At 43.7% G+C, this 20874-nt stretch overlaps 1 protein-coding gene across 2 annotated transcripts in view; it reads right to left on the bottom strand.

The window, feature by feature from the left end:
- CASTOR2 (cytosolic arginine sensor for mTORC1 subunit 2) overlaps positions 1-20874 on the bottom strand; it is a 147585-nt gene that overhangs the window by 49659 nt on the left and 77052 nt on the right. For both annotated transcript variants that reach the window (XM_061470355.1, XM_061470354.1), the window contains one exon: positions 830-900. In XM_061470355.1, coding sequence (XP_061326339.1) covers positions 830-900 — 71 coding nt within the window. The remainder of the gene's footprint in view (positions 1-829; positions 901-20874) is intronic.

The raw sequence follows: 20874 nt of genomic DNA, 5'->3' as shown, positions 1-20874 counted from the left end.
AAGATGTGGAGACTTTTAATTCCAATCACAGAAAGCAGCGACTGAACATGAGAACAGCCACACAACGCTTCCTCATTCCACCACCTCAGTAGCACTGCTACAGACAAAACCTCTGCACATGGTAACAGTTATTACAAACTATTTCCATCCCCAAAGCCAAACCATTCTCTCCATCAGCACTCACCCAATGCCAAGCTTCTGCAGCTCCCAAGCACACACCAACCACCTTCTCTGACACAGAGCCAACCCCACCTTTGACACAGGCTGAGAGAGACCTTCATCCACCACAGGCAAAGACAGCACATTTAGCACTGAGAAAGCTGGGTGTAAGAAAGGGAGATCAATCCCAGCTTTCAGTGATGAGCTGAAGGAGCTGATTTGCAGCCCCACAGCACTGTGACAGTTATTAGGGATGACACAAACCACTCATCTTCAAGTGCTCCTTTTAAAGAGAGAGGTTGAAGGAATAAACTGGAATAGGAAGATGTGGTGTGCTTGGGGAGGCTTGGGGACAAAGGTCAGCTCGCTTTAATACAGTGATATACAGATGAGTTTCCTTTTTCAAATATGCTTAAACTGCTCTTCAAGGCTTGTGTGTACTCTTCTCCCAGCATTAAAATATATTCATATTCCATGTGTGAAACGCCTTGTAGAGCACAGCAGCAGAGACTGTGTGCTTAAGTGATCAAAGCACCTTTCACAGCTGTAGCACTAGCACTGACAAACAGACCTGTTCTACAAACACTCTGACTTATAACTCAGCGAGAGATGACATGTTTTCCTCCTCCACCCCAGGCTGGATACCCAGGTGGCACACACCAACACTTACCTAGGAAGCCCTCTTCATCCACAATGATGGTGTAGTCCTCTGGGGTTTCTGTGAGGCTGAAGAACTTGCACCTGGAAAAGGCAAACAGCAGGAGAACACAATTAGCTGCTGAACAGAGCAAAGAGGCTGGTCTTCCACCTAAAGCAGAGGTCCTTTTCCACCCAAGCTGTGCTGGAGGAAGGAGTCATGGTCTGGTGTTTATGGAGGGGCCCGAGGCATTAACAGACCTGGATTTTATTCCTAGCTCAGCCACTCACGCTGTGTGACCCACATTCCCTGCTGCCTGCCTATGCACAACAGAGCTGGTAAAACACTTATTATTTTTATGACTTAGTTCTTAGTTACTCTTCTTAATTACCATATCCCTTAAGGCTTCCTGTCACGGCCCCGAACCTGCTGCACTGCACTGACACAGAGCACTAACTGATCACTCCAGCATCCTCCAAAAGCCTTCCATGGTTCACACGTGCACTCTTATTCCGTTTGCTCACTGAAGTTTGCTGCCTTGCCAAGGCTGACATCTAATCAAGCTCCCACGTCACTTGCTGCTTCAGAGGCTTTTCCCACCAGCAGAGAGCATCCCAATTCTCCTTGCTGGCCCTTGCCCCTTCCCTCAACAGATGCCTCCGAGGAGCTCCAGATGCAGAGACATGGGGCAGTGGCCATCAAGCACATGAAAACAAGGTCAAGATGCCTCAACCCCCCTGATCTCCTATTGCCTCTGTTTTGCTCCGTGCTCATCTTTCGACACCACAGGCAGCACAGTCTCTCCATCTCATTCAGCACTGAGCACAATGTCACCTCTAACATGAGATACAAAGCCAATGTGACATGGGATTCTTCCACTGTACACGCACAAACAAAAAAGCTGCAGGCTTAAGGTTTAACATCACGTATAGCTGAAAAGGTTTTTTCCCTGACACCAATATACATACAGCAACATCTACTGAAAAACCCAGCCACTTTCTCCAGCTTCTCTCCAGTTGGTCCCCAGCAATTGCAGGAAGGTTTGCACAACATTCTGCAAGCTCACGTTCACCTTCAGCAGAGCTCGCGCTTGTCACATCAGCACAGCACTGGCCACATGCTCCGAGCCAAGCAGGGCTCCCGGCCCCTCCAGGAACATGGCAGAGCACATGCACCCTGCTTACCACCCAAACCACAAGAGAAGTGTTTCCCTCTGGGAAGCTAAATTGGACACAACAGGAAGAGCCTGTGTCTATACGGTCCAAAAAGCAGGATTTTGTAGTTACACTGTAATACTATCGGATTTATCTGAGGCAGCCTACAGAAAGGATTTTAAATACTAGAAAGATTGTTTCTAAGCCCCCCAAATTTCACAGTGTAATCACAGTATTCCTGTGTGGAGCTGGACTCAGCAACCAGGAACTACCAGGGCTTCTCAGCACTGCTGAGTATGTGTCCCAAAGTCTTCAGGACTTCTGAAAGCCAAGAACCTCACACTGGCAGCTCAAGATGTCAGAAGATGGGAACATTCACTTGATTAGAGAATCAGACTAAAAACTGGCTTGAGTGTTCTTTTGACTGGCTGAAAAAAACAAAGATTGCAGCTATTCCATCCAAAAACAACAAGGAGAAAAATGAGATGGCAGCTGCCCCCCCCCAAACCCATCAGAAAAACTAGAAGAACCAACATGCAGCTCTATTAGTGATCTGCCATGTAACCAGCAGGACTTCATGTAAATGGAAAGCGTTACACAACCTGCCTTTAGACTCATCCTGTTTTCCTGGAAGCATCCGTCACAACAGTCCAGCACGACACTCTCTCTCCTGGCAGACGTATCACTATAAAATACAGAAGTAGCCCCACCACAACAGAAACCACAACTTAATTATTTTGTGTCATTGGTAATAGCTACTGTGACAGGCACATTTACTAACTCAACTCTCTCCAGGAATGGTGCCAAGAGAAGCAGAAAACAGTAGCAGCCCACTTCTTTTACTCTCACTTCTTAGCTGGGTAAAAAGGACTTTTTACTGCTCCAGGTGGGTCCCAGGAGGTGTAAGTATTTATTATTTAGTGGATGAATACCCTGGAGAAGTCACCGAGCTAAAATTCTTTGCTACTACTTCATGTCTGAGCCACATGCATGCTGACTAGGGAGAAGCTTGTGGTCTTGAAGAAGGAAACATTAATATTACAAAAGGAGAAAATGTGTCCTGATCTGCAATGGCATTTATGGTGGAATTTTGTTCCAGAACAGTAATACACGTCTGTGTGCACACACTGGCCCCAGCAGAAAAAGTCTGATTGTGACAGATGTCATTTTCTTAGCACACATCTAAAAGTGATGATATTTAAGGGATATGTACAAATGAAATCCTGTAATTGCTCACTCAGAATGCACATCAAAACCTCACCTCTTCATATACCACCTCCAAGCCCAATCCCCACCTCAGTGCCAGCAGTGTAGAGCCATCTGAATTTAAAGCCTCTTCACCAGCATAGACATCAATGGCACAAAGTGGCACATCCACTTTGTTCAAACCGATGAGACATTCTTTTTCCCAGGGAAAATCTCAAACTGAAACGCTGGAATTGCAAACACTGATAAAATACAGCATGGAAAATTCTCCTACAACTTGGCAGCAGCGCATGCTGCCAAAACTCAAGTCTTCGCCCTAAAACCTGTGCCTCAGCATGGATATGTAAAGATCCACTGTGAGTGCAACTCAAGATTCGTCTTGACTCATCAATGACAGAAGGAACTCAATGTCATATTTCTCTCCCACACTATACACTACACATGCCTCTTCCATTCATGTTATTCCAATCATTTCTCTTTCCTCTTACACCAGTTCCTGATAAGCTGAATTCCAACAGCATTTTTTACTATTACACTGAAGCCAAGAAAGGCAAAGAATTGCCCTTTAATCATTTCGAAACATCGGGCAAACAGAATTTCTCTGAGTACGCCTGGAAAGCATATATGTAAGAGAATATTTTTAGCTTCCTAATAGCCAAACCTCAGATAGATCCTTCTGGATTTCTGTCTTCTTCGTGTTTCAGCACATTTCCACTTCAGCACTGCTGCTGACTTCGACTGCCTGACAACATATGTCTTTTTCTGGCAACGCAGCAAATGTAGACCAATCTATTATTAGATTAGATCTTTGAAACTGCAAAGCTCACACTGTGTATGGAAGTAATGCCCAAGCCTGCACAGAGCAGGAAAGCACGTGTAGGATGCAGCAACAGCATCATCTCAGTTTTCAAACAGCACTCAGGTCTCCACAGGAGAAGCAAGCAGACAGGAGAGTAGACTGATTGGCCTCACAGGTCTGCACCAGGGGTGTCTCGTCAAGATGTCTGGTCCCCAAGGCCTACCTAGATCACGAGGTGATAATATGGGAATGAACATGACTTTCATGAATTGCGGGCGTGACAGAAAGCACAAATTTGTGGGAATACTGCTACGGGTCATTGGAAAGTTCAGCACAGAATAGCCCTTTAAGGAAGCTACAAGTCTTCTCATTTATAAGGAAACTACTTAGTTAATTGTTGCCTCAGGAGGATGAAGTGCTGCAAAGCTGTCTGCTCTGTGGAAAAGATCCTTCCCAGCAGCAGATGGGCAACTGGCCTCCCAACATGTCAGAAACCATGGCCTAGTGCCATTCAAAAGCAACATAATGCCTAAAAGGCTTTCAAATGCAAACTCTGGAGGTAATCCACAAGTTTGCAAATAAGCAGTTGAACCGAACAGGAATTAAGCAGCAGCAGAAAGTTGATCTGACTGAATATGAAAAACATAATTTGTTGGGTTTTATTCCAGACTGTCTTCTTATTTTAGATGAGAAGGGATTTGTACGCTTCACTCTGCATGTTATCAATATAATACATACTCTTAGTACAGAAAGACAGTCTCATGCTCATCATCTAATTCTTGGTGATCTTAACTTCTCTGCAGTTTATAAATAATGACAAGAAGGGGATTGTAGCATGACATATTGTGAAATGTATTTAGGAACACAGTGAAGAATGCTTGTGCTGTTAATGTGCTCCTGAGTAACACATGAGGAAACAGCCTCAAGTTGCACCAGGGGAGGTTTAGATTGGATAGTAAGAAAAATATCTTCACCAAAAGGCCTGTCAAGCACCAGAACAAGCTGCCCAGGGCAGTGGTGGAGTCACCATTCCCAGAGGTATTTAACAGACGTGTAGATGTGGTGCTTGAGGACAGTTTACTGGTGGACTCGGCTGGGTTAACAGTTGGACTTGATGATCTTGAAGGTCTTCCAATCTAAATGATTCTATGGCATATTTGTGTAACATGCTAAATACTTCACACCATCAAGTGTGATATACAAGCCTGTATCGTCAAATGGCACTGAAAATTGCACAGAGTGAAATGGTGGGTGTTTTCTAAACAGCGTATTTGTTTGTTAGCCAAAATACTTCACCATCTTTTCAGTGAGACTGATAAAAGAGCTCAGCAGAACTCCGAAGACAAAATAAGCCCCTTGCAACAGGTGTCAGTTGACTTTCCACTCAGATCAGAAAGTGGTGGGTTCACCTTTCTTACAGTACCTTAATTCTGCAGCCTGGTATTCGAAGGCTGCTCTCTGTTGAAAGGAGCATTATTGTTCCTATGAGCTGTTTAATCAAACTCCACACTACCGACCCTACCAGGGGAAACTAAAGATGTTACAGCACTGTTAGGAAAGGCCAAAGGACAGCAGCAACATTCCTTACTGTCATTAGCTGTGCTCAGACCTGGGACGGAGACATGAGCAAATACAATCAGGGACCGCCAACTGTGATAGCAGAGTTTGGTTCATTATAGACAGTTAAACATTTTCAAAACCAACACAGAACAAAACTAACAGATTTGTGGCCAAGGAAAGCAAGCACTCCTGAACAGACATAAATTCAGGGAAATCCTACAGTCTGTGCTATGCCAAAACCTCCAGCACAATAACCATGACGGTCTTGTCTAATCCACAATAGTGACAGTTTAAACTACAGATTACATTGTGTGAATTTAAAAGGGGGGAACCTTCAGTCAGCTCTTCTCCTTGCTACTTTTGTGCAGCTGGGGAAGTTATCTAAGCCTTGATTTAGACTATGAGACAACTGGGAGAAGAATAACAGAGAACCGGTAGCACCCTGAAGGAACAGAAATCAAGACAAAACATAAGAAGGATGATGTGCAACACTGAAAGTAAAATAACCAAACCGATGTGGATGTGCTGAACAAGATACTGCTCTTAAGTACAGCCCACTGATAAAGGCAGGACACGTGGCAAAAATGGATTATGCCAAAAAATGTTAGCTGGGTGTCTACTGCGTTGGCCCTCATCAGACCAGTATCAAACTGTGGTTCAAGTCTTCATCAGAACAGCTCCATGTGGTCTGGACTACAAGAGCCCATACAAATTAAATTATTGCTGCAAATGAAAGATCAGCCATAGCTTGAAACAAAACCAACCAGTAATTCTGATAGGATTCCTATTTTTCTGGAGTCAGACTTGGTCGGTCCAGGCTTCCCAAGCTGCATATTAAACAAAGCTACAATATTCAAGGGTTATCCTGCAACATAACCACATGACACATTTTTTTGGTTCTTTAAACACACATTTGGAGTTTACTTTGTACAACCAGCAAAGCCCAAGTCATGATGTTTTCAGTAATCAAAGTACAGCATCTGCAGCATTACTTACTAAAACTGTTACCTAGGATACTAAAACATATCCTTCCCTCATTTGTCATGACAGCAGTTTTTAAATACTTCCTAAAAAAAACAATTAGAAAGCAACACACAACTTGGCTGGTTTATCTCCCCACCTTCAACAGGCTTCCACCACCATTTACACCATTCTGTGAGAAAATCTGTTTTATCTCAAGTTATGTGTAGAAAAAAATTCTTGCCAAATGTGAAGACAGAAGCCAAAACTATACTGAAGCAGTAGTAAGAAAATACACATGAAGAAACTAACGCATGTTGTATGCTGGAATGAAGAGGAAAGCTCAGCTTACTGAAGGACTCTATCTAAGGGAGATAAAAAGGTCTGAGTCCACTCAAGTGCATCTCCCTCATTAAGATGAATGTGAATAATGCCAGTTTCCCACCCCAGCACAAATGCCAACAGGCAAAGAGTCTGTGGGGCTTAGCAGAGATGCCCTACAAGAGGTGAAAATGTGGTTTAAGTCCATGAAAGCATTTCTGCGCTCATCTGTTACCTGTTCACTGAAGGAGCTAAACAGAGAGTCTTTTTTGTGAACTCAATGAGAACACACAAACCAATGACTTTAGATGCAGATATACTGAAGCTAATATCTTCTATTTCCAAGACGTGTCCCAGGCATGAATCTGTAATATAATTTACTGACCTGATGTAATTAAAAGTTATTCTTAGCACCCATTTTTCTTGTTGGGTCATAAATTATTTCAAGTGAGCTCTGCTGTGCAATTTTTACTCAGAACGTCACCACTCACCACCTATGCTAGTGAAAGGGGCTGAACCAAAAATCTGGATCTGAACTTTACTGCTCTGGCTGGTACCCAGATGATGCAAGTGCCAGGTGCTTGGCAGGAGCCCTTCCATCCACACACTGAGAGAAGTCACCCAGTTACTTCCAAATGCCTGCTTGCACTTTGGGACTCCAATCTGTAAGGCACCGTGTAAGCACCTGCAGCGATAAGGGTGCTCAAGGGTGCAAAACACAATGACAGGAGCCTGCAGCAGATCTGCACCCATGCTGCGCCTCACTTCACACAACCACAGGGTGTCATTCTTGAGGTTTTAGCATTCTTAACTGCATGTTTAGTGGTACTGGATAATGGTGTTCATAAGAACCTGGTAGATACAATGCATCTGAAAGCCTATCTGGTGCTCAGAGAGGAAGCAGCTAAAATAACATCAATTATAGCAACGTAATTTCAGTTTTCCTGATGTCATCTTAAAAAGAAAAAAAAAAAAAGCAAAAGTGAATTACCTCACCTTTGCTTCTCATTTACCATGTTCTTCTGTCTTCTCTGCCATCGAACTTCCCAAAATGGGGCAAGAGAAGTTGAAGGAACAAGTTCTTGATAAATCAAAACTAGGAAATCACTTCTAGTTGCAAGCTGAAACACTTCCTCTTAGTATTAATTAAAACAAAACATTTCATGGAGAGCACTACTCCATTTTGACATAACTGTGCCCCTCCAATCTTAGATCCATAAATAATCTTTGCTGGTTGCTGCCTTCTGCTTGGGAAATGTTTACCTTGGTGCAGCAAGCGACAAGGAGGATGGGAGAATCCAGCAGTCATGATTCAGAGTTGCAGACAGGAACAAGATCCTCCACCGATCTTACAGGTAAACAAATATTAGAACAAATCAGCATTTAGATGGGTAAATGCTCACACCTCCTACCCTCTCTTCTCAGGCCTTTGAAACTGCTGTGTTTCACAGCACTTATGACTGCCACATACATCTCACTTGCTCCCTGGCAACTCAAGGTTCTCTCTCTAGCTTGCATATGTCACATGCACTACAAATGCTGCTGTTGAAGTAGGTTTCACAGTCCCATCACATTAAGTGAGCTACAACAGACCCCACCTTCCTCTTCTGCAGCCACAGATGAGTTGCAAAGCATTGTGCTTTTTCTCATGTTGGAAACCTCATTTTTATCATTGGCTTAAGCAGGGAACACTGTAAGGCAGGAGAGAAGGCTGGAGGAGGGGAGAAATGAGAGGAAAGAAATAACATTTGGTTAGGTTTTGCTTTCCCCAGTGCTACTTGAACTTTCTGGATTTATTATGGGCAAAGAATGCCAGGTGTCAAGACTACTGATGGAAGTAGATGCTTTTCTCCTTGAAAGCAGACATTTCTCCATGCTCTAACTGCTGGAGACAGGAAACAGAGGAGAATTACTAGGTCATTCATCTTCTGTTATTCTCACAAACATTGAGAGCTGTTGCTTAATACTGTCTGCAAGGTACTAGTTTTCTTTCCTGTCATCACACAGCAATTCTGAGCCCAAATTCATCAGCAGATGGGTGAACATTAATGGAGTGGACTGTGTATCACTGTCCTTTGACTGTATGGAAAACGTGATCATGCTTGTCTGTAGGGAAACACAGCCATAAAGTCAGTAACAGGTGCTCCTTCACACTCCAAATGATTTCCTATTTTTCTTACAGCACAGATTTGGCAACTTTGAGTTCTGGAAGAACAATAATGATGAGCTGATTTTGCCTACCTGTCTACAAGTCAAAGTCACTCAGCTGCACTCAGCATCCCCAGCCTCCAAGCCTGGTGGGATGGGAGCAGCCCCTTCCCAGTGCTAAGGCAGGTGGTAACACACCTTCTGGGTTATACGACCCAATCCCAAAGGCTGCAGGCACATTCCTATGTGTGAGGAGGTGAGCAGGGGAGGTTGTGGCCATTCTTCTGACCTAAGCCTACACAGAAGCAAGGAAAAGCTCTTCTCCCTTTAGGCAAACCCATAAATCAGATCAGGAATTAACTTAGTCTTCTTATTTAGACAGCAATGTCTTTGAATATACAAATAGGAAAGCGAGACAAGACTCTTATCCACTTAAAACAACAAAAACCAACTCACACCACAACCACTAGAGTTGTGTTACTAACTCCAGAGACTCCAAGGGAACACCTTGCTCCATACTGGTGCTATGGGCCAGTCTATGACTCAGCTTCCATTTGTGATACAATTCTAAAACCACCCTTGATTGAGAAGTACGGGAGTATAAAACCAAACCAAACCTCATCATATTGTCATTTATTGTGCTAATGGGAACTGAATGAGCATCTCAGACATTACTCTGCTCATGTTTTACTGCTGTTCTTCCTCCAGCATTTTTTTTTTGAGCCAACATATCAGAAACAAAGCAAAAGAGCAAGAGCAAAAAGACTGGAATCCCCAAACTTGCAAAAATCCTAACATCATTTGCAAAGATGAAGCTGCTACCTGATGCATCATGCAGTGCTGCCTGTGCAAATTTCCATCTCCAAGGACGATGGCAAAAGTGCACATAATTTCTTATTCAAGTCCTTTAACATGTTCCTTTTGGTTTCATGTCCCGTCCCCCCCCCGTCCCCCCCCCCAAGCATCTTTAACAATATTGTTTACAGGTTTATCTTTATTAATGCCAGGAAAGTCATTTTTCAAATCTCCAGAGAGGGTCAATGGATGTTTACATCAAAATGGGAAGAGCTCTCTGCTGTGGGAGAATGCTGTAATCAGATCACTGAAGGGGAAGCAGGGGCAGTAAATGAAAAGGAAGCTTACTTTGTGTGCATTGGAAGAGGATTTATTTTTTATCTCACACTTAACTAATTGATCCAGACACACCTTTTCCTCTTCTTTCTTTGCTCTCCCTGCACTCTTAAAGCCAACCTATTGAGAGCCAACTTGCCCACACAAGAGACACAAAAGCAATTTTTTCCACATGAAATAGCCCATCATTTATTTAAACAGAAAGTAACTGGCTTTAAAACCTTTTTCTTTACAGCAGTAACAGTATCCCCTGATCTGTCAAGGCTGAAGTTTCAGCACAGAGAGGTGGAGCACAAGGCACAATTTTCCTCAACCACGAAATTATCGTCCACAAATCAGACACTGAACTGAGAAACATGTTACAGATGTGGGTGTGGGACCTAAGGTTTGCAATTGGAAACAAACCACGATTTAATGTACAACAAAGGCTCATGAATACATTTGACCAACTGAAACCAGAAGGATTATTGGATGAAGACAATGCAAATGCTGAGAAAAAGAGCAAGCCCTGTTTGCTTTTCCTTTCCCAATCAGGCACAATACATCAGTACTGGCAAGTTTGACCCTCTCCTGTATTACTCCTTTAATGCCCTACTGACTTTGAAATGCTACCAACAATAAAATATAATGAGGTTTTCCTAAGTGCAGTGCAGCTGCACATCCAAACCCAAATATTTGGGGTTCATAGTAGCTATCATTGTGTTCAGCCAAAACCCAATGATTATTTTGTGGACAGCACTGAAAAACACAGAATGCAGAGCATATGCTTTTTATTTCAAAGATGGGAGAAACCCAGGCTCAACCCAACAGGGGCAAGAGGTTCTTATAATATTGCTCCGAGATACAAAAGGAGGAGGAAGAAACAGAAAAACTGTGGTGGACTGGAATTGATGAACTTGTTTCCCTGCAGGAACCATAAACACAATTTTCCCAGCATGGGACATAATATTCTCCCACAGATTACTAAAATATATTTCCAGCACTCAATATAGAAAGCTAGATGCACAAGAAATGTTTGCAGCTTCAATGCAGGCAGTAATTGAGAACATGTGTGGCAGGGGGATTGGAGGGGGAGGAGGAGGAGAGCAAGCCATACTCCATTGGAACAGAGCAGCAGGAGAAATACATTTCAGTCCTCAGCTTCCATTTGCAAGCGGGTCCAAACCCCACATTTAACTCCATCCGGAGGGAACGCTGTCTGTGAGGGTGCACCTCAACCCCAAATCAAACGCACATTCACAATTTAAGGGCCATTGTTCAGCCTGAATAAAAAAAATATGTAATTTCATCAGCTTTCCCTTAAGCACAGAGAGTGAGTTTAGTTTCTTGTATGAATTAAGGACATGTTTATGGGAAAAGCTACCTTTGATTCCTCTGGTTCTCTCAGGCTCTGCTTTTGGGTCCTGCCCAACATGGGTATTAACTAGCCCAGCCATGAACAAGAAAAGCAGTATTCCTGCATATTCCAGCTGACATTACATGCAAACACTGTTGTGGATGTGCCTATAGCCTGCCTTCCATAAAACCACAGTTCAGGCGTTTACCAATTCTACCGCGCTCAGAGGGACTGAAAGAAAGCTTCATTTGCTTCCTTTGCTAATGAAGCAAGAGGAAGGCCAATTTCGCTATACACATAAGCATTTGGAAAATGCATTTCAAGATCTATTCCTTTTTAATTCAATACTGACAACCCACAAAGTTTTAGCCTTGGAACAACCAGCCAGTATTATCTTTAACAATGCTCTGCCAAAACACTTTCTAAATCACTCTCTTCAGGCTGTGAAGGAAGAGCCCATGGTAAAGGTAGAAGCATCAAACTTCTTCCCAGGCCTATCAGAGCCAAGAAAAGCATGACAAATTATTCAACAACTGAGCATTACCTGGCTCAGGCTGAAGTCTGTAGTTTCTGAACACTGCTCCTGAACTCCAGGTTTCAGATCAACACCCAAACCAGAAGTCAGGACTCCTGGAGAAGTCCTCGGATAACACAGAGTGGGTCACTGTCTGGGTTGAAACCAGCATCCCATAGACACTCTTGCTGCTTGGTCACTCTGAATGAATGTTACAGCCACTCCCCACAGGACTTAAGCCCACAGGGTTTATCTCAGATCCCTGCAGGGCTACCAGTGTGGAAGGTGTCAAACAAGCTCAAAGGCCTCTCAAGCCAGGGTATCAAATCAATGCCCCAAAAGTCTCCAGCAGTCAGTGGAGCTCCTCATTCTTTCACTGTGTTCTGGCCTTTGGGTATGTGTGCTGGCTACTTCAGCTGCACTGCACCTGCAGTGCCTTCATGTTTGGCTTTTAATCCTTTTGGAGTTGAGCACAAGAACTCTCATGCTGTCTGCACAGCACCCAGCACAAGGAGGCTCAGGCATTCCTAGAGAGGCACAGAAGTGTGCGTTAGGAACACTGTTTTATAAGGCTGTTAAGTTTTCTGGGTGAGGAGAAAACAGCTGCTTAAGAGCCAAGGATTCATAAACTCAATTTTCACTTAAAGATCTTATAATGCCTGGTGACAGTAATAGCATGGCAGGTGACACACAAAGTCAACACATGGAAATTAATGCATACTGGGGAAAATAATTTAAATTCCAAATGAAGACTGACAGGCTCTAAATGAGCTATTACCACTCAGGAAAGAGATTCTGGAGCTGTCACGGGCTGCTCTCCGAAAGGGTCAAGGCTTTCAAAGAACCCAAAAGAAGAGAAGTAACCAAGCAGGGAGGTGAGAACATCTCATTACCCCAAAGCACAAATCAATCACATACCCAGCTGCCAAGTACTCAGTGATCAAACCATCCCAAGGCTACCAAATAGGTTGGAATTCAGTTGGAAGAAACACAGAGAAGGGGCCAAAGGTGATCCAATGCATGGAAAACTGGAGATGAGAACAGTCCAACCGCAGGAAGTGATGGCTCAGCGTGTGGATACGGGCTTTAGTAATGGTTTAGAGGATTCAACTACCAGAGATTGGTGTTAGCTGGCATTTTAGTCAAATTAAAAAAGACCTAAATGGCAGCGGCTTGTCTATGTTTTAAGGAGGAATTTAAAGCCTATGGGAACAAATCCAATGCATTTAACATGCTGGGAAAACCCTTCCATAAGCAGAGGTAGCGAGAAGTTAAGGTAGTTCTAAGTGAGAGCCTGCGGGCACAGACAACATCATCTTTCCATTCATTTCCAATTGTCTCTAACTTATCAGCATTTTGGAAGGGAAAGGAAATGCTGTGCCTCTGGCAGCTGTTAAACCTGAACTAACAGATTTTCGCCTGCCCTACCTGCGTTGCTTTAACATGTAAATGAATCAAGCAGAACCACGTAAAATACCACTTTGAATGGAATTCTAATCACCATTTCAGTTTGTGTTTTACAGCAATGCTCATCCCTCCTTCACCACGGAGAAGGGGAGGAAGAGAAAAGGGAAGAGAAGATGTTTCAGCAACCAGCAGAATCCATAAACATGTCCTCTGGAAACAGCCAAAGATTGCAAAATGTCCAGGCCTCATGAAGACCCAGCAGGCTGCAACCATCTATTTGTGTCTGTCCTCACCAAGTGCCAAGCAGGGTAAGTATTAAAATAGATTGAAAAAAATTAAAGCAACAAAATAACAGCTGTCAAAGATTTACAGAAAATTAAAATTGTGAAATCACAAGCTGGGATTAAAACCCAACGTAACAGAACCACAGAGTCTTCCTCTTGTAAGGGCTTGGGGAAGAACAAATGCTCTCAGAACAACATCAGGTGCTTCATCAAAAGATACCTCCAAAAAGATACCTCTGTGTGTGCCTGTGTAGAAGGCCACCAAAGCTGAACAAGGGTACGGCTGAGCATCATCAATATTCCCAGCTGCCTGGGAACACTCCTTACTTCATGTTTCCTTCCAACCAGTAAGTGTTTAAGTGGACAACACAAAAAATCCACTGCTGTATGTTACTTCTGATTTTCATCAATAAATAACACTTGAGCCATCAGGTTACTGAAAAGGGAAGATGAGACATGTCTAGAGAGGTCCTGATACACTTCCAGCACCCAGGACACCTGTGTGCTCATCCACACTGGCTGGGCTGAAGAGCTCCAAAAGGAGAGTTCCTCTGCTGTAGGAAACCACCACCAGCTTGGGCACCGAAGAGCCCAAGTCTGCAACAACAGCATCCAACTTAGAAAGGAAGCAAGTCAAAGCCTTGGTAAGCTGAGCCTTTAATACAAAAAGCTCTCCTGTCACCTCAGTCCTGTACTTACTTTTTAACTTAAGTCCTTCAGCAGTGTAAGATTCTAGGATAACAGACTTGTGTGGAACATTAAGTATCTATAACGTAAAGCACAGTGCTGTGAACTGAGGGATATGCTTGAGGTATGTTAATAGCCTGTTTCCACTCAAACCAGGATTCAACACATATTATACAAATACAAATGAGGATTCTTATTCACTGCCTGCATGGGTCCCTTCTACCAACAGTGTTTCAAAATGCTTCCAAGCAAGACAATAAGACAGAAGCTTATTTGGTTCATCTGGGTGAATAATCTAAACTCTGCTTAATGCTTCCTGAAGAGTCCAATGAAAAGTCTGTTCTACTGAGGAACCACAACCAGGATATGAATGGCAAACCCTTCAGGTGAGATGCAGCCCTGGACTTTGGACAGTGTAACACAAGATGTAAAAATATCGATCAAGGCTTATAGCCTGACTCAGAAAATACAAGTCTTCTTTCTCCAGAGCCAGCAAATACTCATGGTTAGCACCATCAGAATGCTCTCAAAGATATATTAAGGTCACAGAAAACACCTGGATATCCTAGAAGAAGATACAAAACTAAGAGCAATGTTGAACTAAGACAAACACAGGTGGAATAAGAACTAGAGAAGAACAAGTTATTGCTAGGCTGTGAGTGGACCTGATAGGGAACTGCTACATTACTACTACTGAGGAACAAAAGACAACAAGACTCTAAGGGGACACAATTCCACCTGGCTCCTATCTGCTGCATTTCACAAGTAGACCTCAAAGCACTTTGTAAAGAAAGCATCAATATCAGGTTTTATTGCATTGCAGCTTCTCAGGACAAAGCACAAAATAGCAATTCTCTCTGGCTTCACACAGCCAACAGGTCTGAACATTTACAGCTCTCCCAGCAAGTCCTCTAGTAGAATAAACAGTTCGTAACAGTTAAAGGACATCTTTGACCTCCGCTGAGGACAAAGGGAGCACAGCCTACGGCAATATACAAGACTTTGCTTTCAAGCCAAGACTTTGCTTCTTTCATAGCAGAAAGAAACAGGAACAAGCCTACCAGGTATTGTTGTCTGCACTCTTCACACAGTGAAAAAGCCAAGAGGAGATGAGAAAACAGCAGAGTCCCACAGGACAGCAGAGTCAGGCCTAACCATCAGCACCCTGACATACTCATCCACAGATGAATCCAAGCAATGGCATAAAAGCTTGAAGAGAAAGAAATGTCCTGAAAAATAAAATTTACTCCTGGACAGAGGATGAATATGAGTACCATTTCTTAAGCCTGACTAGGGATCTACACCAGATTTGGTCTGATGTGGTGCATGGGTCTCCAGCAGGATCTGGCCCCCAGGACCAGTTGACTTCAGCAGCCGTTTGATGAGGTGTTTGTGAACACAGGCTGCCTATGCTCCTGCCATGGACTGCACTTGGAGGAGTCGCAAGAACCCTGTCTAGAACTGGGACTTCACTGGCAGGGCAACAGAGAGGACAGTCCGGGGAAGGTGGATCTCTCAACATGGACAACTTCTGTTTTGCTGAGGCCAAGGCTTTACTGTCAAGCTCGCACTTGAGATACAGCCTGCAGGCTTTATTCTGGCGGAAATCAATTGGCTTAGTCACCATTTTTCTCCTGCTGTCATTGACCTATGTCACTAAGTAAACAACACGGGTTTTTTGATCAGACAAAGAGGGAGGGGGTGGAAGCTGCTCAAAGAACAGAAAACAATCATAAATGAACCTCTGATCTTGGAGTCTGTTATAAATCAAAAGGAGGAGCAACAGAGAAGGTGGTAGGAAACCCACTGGTTATTGCACAAGCTTTTCCTCCCTCAGTGCCAAGATTCAAATCCCACTGGAAGGTCAGGAACAAAACAGCCTTCTCCACAGCTATCACAATGTGCCTAGTTGCCAAGCCAAGAGACATCTTCATTACTGCAGTTCAAGATACTGCACTAACGTACCTACATTACTATAGACAACATCTGAGACTCCACAATGTCCACACCTTAGTCCAAATTGAGAGCGTTTGCTATGATTCTTGATCCAGAATATCTCAATACACAATTCAAGTCTATGCTAGCCCATCCTGATGTATCTTCTCCCACTGCTTATGCTCTGCTGGGTATAAGCATATACGAGGGAGTACTCTTCCTTCCCTACCGCCTTCACTGTGGAGACGGGAAGCTGCACAGCCTATGGAGGCTGCAAAGGGAGGTGAGCAGCCACATGCTCCAGATGCAATGTCCGTAGGGTAAGCACTATCTGTAAACCTCAGCAGGATCTTGTTCCATAATTAAACACATCTGATCTTGTCACAGTAAGAGTGATATCAACTTGAAACGTAACAATACAATGCTTAAAATTCAGATGTGGTGCAAGACACAGTAGTTCAGGGATGATGAACGTCACTAAAGGGGTGTTTTGGGAGAGATGGGGTAACTTATTTTCATCTACCTGTACAACTAAAATTTCCTTAAACAGCAACAAAAGCAAACCCATAACTGAGTACTTGTGTATTTAATGAACTAGATCTCATCATATTTTTCCCTGGAGGTTATTTCAAGATCCACTTACACAGCCCTTCACAGGCCTGCTGAAGGCATCAATCAACCTTCCTAATGCAGGATGACTGATTTCTCTGGCCATCAAGAATACATTTATATCTCAAAGAACTAAGTAAATCTAACAGAGGGAAGTTACCATTAATTTATTTGCCAGCAAGTTTTTGCCACCTTGCCTCTTGCTTCTCTGCTAAAACGAGTACTTCCATGAATCACAGAACGATCCTCTGACATACAAAGCAGTCAATTCCTATCACATCAAAAAGTCCAAAGAGCATTTTTCACCATACACAGCAATTTTCCTCCATGGACTTATCTAGGTGCTATGCACTGTGAGTGTGGGATCAAGAGTCCGGTCCACGACAGAGCTGCTAGAAGGCTGGTAGGAATGTCTATGCACTGCCGTCTCTTGCAGATCTGGCACAGCAACAGGAATGCTTTGGGAATATGAGCTTTTAATTGCTGTCTTCCCTATAACTACATTTCACTGTTTAACCTCAGAGAGTTGAGATGCCCAGGAGGCATGTGGATAAACTGCACGTGTGCTCTCACAGATGAAGCATGATCCAGGATCACACCTGGATGTTCCTCCAGTTTGATGGCAGCTACTGAGGGCAGTGAACTGGCTCTGAGAGACAGCGCTGTCTTCCTTCCAGGTAGATGGAGCCAGGCCCAGGGCCATTGAAGGTGCCCAGCATGGAAGAGGAGCATGGACCTACTGGAAGAACTAAGATCTTACTGAGAGGAGAAGTTCTGCTTTTTTTCTTGCTGTTCAATTGCTCAGCAACAAGTGCAGCATGGACAAGATGACTGATCACTCTCTTCCCAAAGACAGGGTAGGGAAGATCTGGGAAAAAAGTACTGACATATCCCCTATTCTGGGCCTAGCTTTAAAGAGAAAGGCAGCTTTTAATGCAAACGCCCTATGCCACTTGTCCCTTCCATATAAGTTTTTGACCTATTGGCTGATTTCTGTTAAATGCCAGAGCTGAAGATTTCAAAGGGACTTGAGGTTCATTATGAGGTTCATTAAAAAGGGTGCTAGACAGAAGAGGAAAGCCTGTCTGCAGCAGCACCGAGGGAAAGGCCATAATGCAAGCACAAACCTTATTAGACAGCGAAGAATCCACAAAGGGCATGTCCTGAGCACAGGAAACCTAGAGCTCACACCATGCTAGACTTCAGAGAGCCTTGCTACAACAGAAAGTGAGAAGAAACCAGCTTTACTAGTCTGGCTGCTGGTTTTCATCAGGGCAGTGCAGCCTGGGTATGCTTTGCAAGGCAGAGTCCTGGTAGTTTTAGAAATCCCACATACAGTTGTATTTCTTTGTATCAGCTGCCTGGAAGGGCTGGAGAACCCAGTGAGTATCTGCAGCAGTGGGAAGAGCACACGGACTGCTGTACTAGTGGGAGAAAGCTGCTTAGAGCCTGAGCTGGGTACACAAATACATTAATGCCACTACCCCAGGGGGGAACCAGACCTGACCCAAATCAGCAGCCTACACCCCAGGACCCAGATGTCCACGTAAGAAATAGGATCTGATCCCACGCTTGCTCTGGGGCAACTGTCATGACTGAGGGACATCTGTAGCAAAGGAGAGAGCTCAGCCAACCCTCCTGTCCTGCCAGGCCACAGCAGGCCCTGCTCCCCTCCTCAAGCCCCTTGTTCCTTCTGGAAGCAGCTCTCCTCTGCTCTGAGATTCTACAACAGAAGGCAAGCCTGAGTATGAGGTTTTGAAGGCTGAGGACTGGCAAACTTTCATTAAAGCAGTCCTGAAGTTTTCAGTTACCTCAACATCTGCCCGTATAAATAGAACAAAGTCAAAGTCAACAGTGGTCTGTTTTTATCTTTGCTACCCTTTGATGTCATTGCCCAGAGGGCTGGAAATGCTACTTAGCAGCATCACCACAAAAGCGTAGGTAGCAGGATCTTCTGCATCAATAGCTGATGACTCAGGAATCCAATCTAATCCAGCCTTCACTTTTGGCTGTTTCCATTACCTGGATTTTCAGCACACTGCAAAACCTGTACAGAGTGTTTCGTATCTTCTCCTTGGAAACTGCCATCTGCTTACCTTGACATGGCTGAGTTAATTTCAGGTTTCAAGACTGTGTATTAGCTGTAAGCCACCAAGCAAACAAGGTCTGAGGAGAACCTTCCAGAAAGCAGGCTGGGGAAGGAAGGTATGTTTTAGTCATTGGTATCAAGGGAAAATCAACTTGGAGCTGCTTCTGTCTCACTGACAGCACAACTTTTCCACAGTTACTTGCCAGCCAGTCAACTTCCAAACTAAACCCAGCAGCCTGACTTTCAAAGGTAGGCAGGGCTGCTAACAGAGCAGACTATGAGGCTTCCAAAGCATCCACCCCTTCAAGAGAGACAGAAAAGCAGTCAGGCACTTCACTACCTCTGAAAATCCATATGAGTAACCCCATCATGTAATGAACTAAACCCCTTTGCACATGTGGTGCCTGGTCTCACCCTGTAAGTGTGGGGAACTCCTGCTTCCCACCCAAGGTGTTGCTGCACCACAGGGTCTCTTTCCAGGCAGGATGAGAAGGAACTTATCTAGGAGCTACTGTTATTTCTAGACCCAGTGAATCACTACACACTGGTAGTACAGTGGGGGAAACCCCATCTAAGCAATCCTTGCTGTCACAAAAGTGAAATAAGTTAGTTGAACTCCCAGTAAACCAGAGATCATTCATGTTGAGTTAATCTGGCTAAGGCACAGCTCCGGCTCTCTTCCAGGCTGGTAGGAGGCAGAAGACACAACAAGTGAGATCAAAACGAGCTTGTGGTGCCAAATGCTTTCATGCAACACATGGAACAGAATGTCATCCTGCACTAATCTGCGCTATGGTTTCTTATTCATTCCTCTCCATCGGTTTTGGATATACCCAAGCTGCAGAACTTTACATGGACATGCTAAGTATAAGCTACAGAGATGACTGACAGTTTTATTTTTGTCTTTTATTTAAAGACATGACAGAATCTCGTATTGCTGGTTTCCTCTCAGCACCCATGTTCATCATGAGAAATTCCACTCCACAGCAGGCAAGAGAGGTAGGAAATGAATTTCCCCTTAAGAAATTATGTCTTAGATAAACACTGCTCACATCCTCCTATATAAACTCCCATCTGCTTCACTACACATAAGTATACCAGTTATATGGAAGCATACAGAAATGATTTGTAATATTCCTCTGTTATTACTAGTCCAACAATCTTTGTAGCCAGTCAGCCCTTTAGGGAAACCCAGAAAATCCCATTCCCAAGAAAGCACGTTCTCCGAATCATGCATGGGCAGTGTTGCAAATTTGAACCTATAGAAATTACTTGTACAATCAATGTGGAGGAATGAGCCAGACCAGTCTTCCTAATTTGTCCTGTTACTCCACTGGATTTGGGGAAGCTTATGGCATACAAAGATGCCTTTCTAACTCACCACAATAAAAGGAGTGCTCACCAGAGACAAGGAGACTCAAATGAAAATGTTTTCACCAGTAATGGATATGCTTCACCCCATGTATCACACAGATGCCACAAAACTGATTTGTTTTGTTAACACAGGCCAGCATCTACTAACTAGAAAAACAGATAATAATGTAGCAATAGTATAGCAATAGAAAATAGTACAGCATCTACTTCTACTATCTGATGCAATGAAGCAGATTTAGCTGGGGTTTCACTTCACTTTCATCTTTCAAGCTATGTACCTCAAAGGCAAAGAGTGTCACAATAGTTTCATAAATGCCAGCCCTCCAAAGATGGGCTTTGGGGACCAAAAGGAGACATTTTCCTGCCTGATCTTCATCCCAGCATGTCACAGATTTTGACATCACGTCCAAAACCTGCACGTAAACACAACCTCAAGAGTGGGAACACTGCTGCACATACAGGTGCTGAGCTCTCAAAGACCCGTGGTTTTAGTGGAGAAAAGAAAGCCAAAAAAGATGCTTCTCCATTTTAAGATGCTTTAGTGTGTGTGAGAGCTCTTGTTCT

Source organism: Pezoporus flaviventris, unplaced genomic scaffold (assembly GCF_033815535.1).
Source record: "Pezoporus flaviventris isolate CSIRO_AGI_PZ_B2104156 unplaced genomic scaffold, CSIRO_AGI_Pfla_v1 ptg000063l, whole genome shotgun sequence".
Lineage (NCBI taxonomy): Eukaryota > Metazoa > Chordata > Aves > Psittaciformes > Psittacidae > Pezoporus > Pezoporus flaviventris.
The sequence above is the reverse complement of the archived record's forward strand: the minus strand, read 5'-3'. Positions and strand labels throughout refer to the sequence as shown.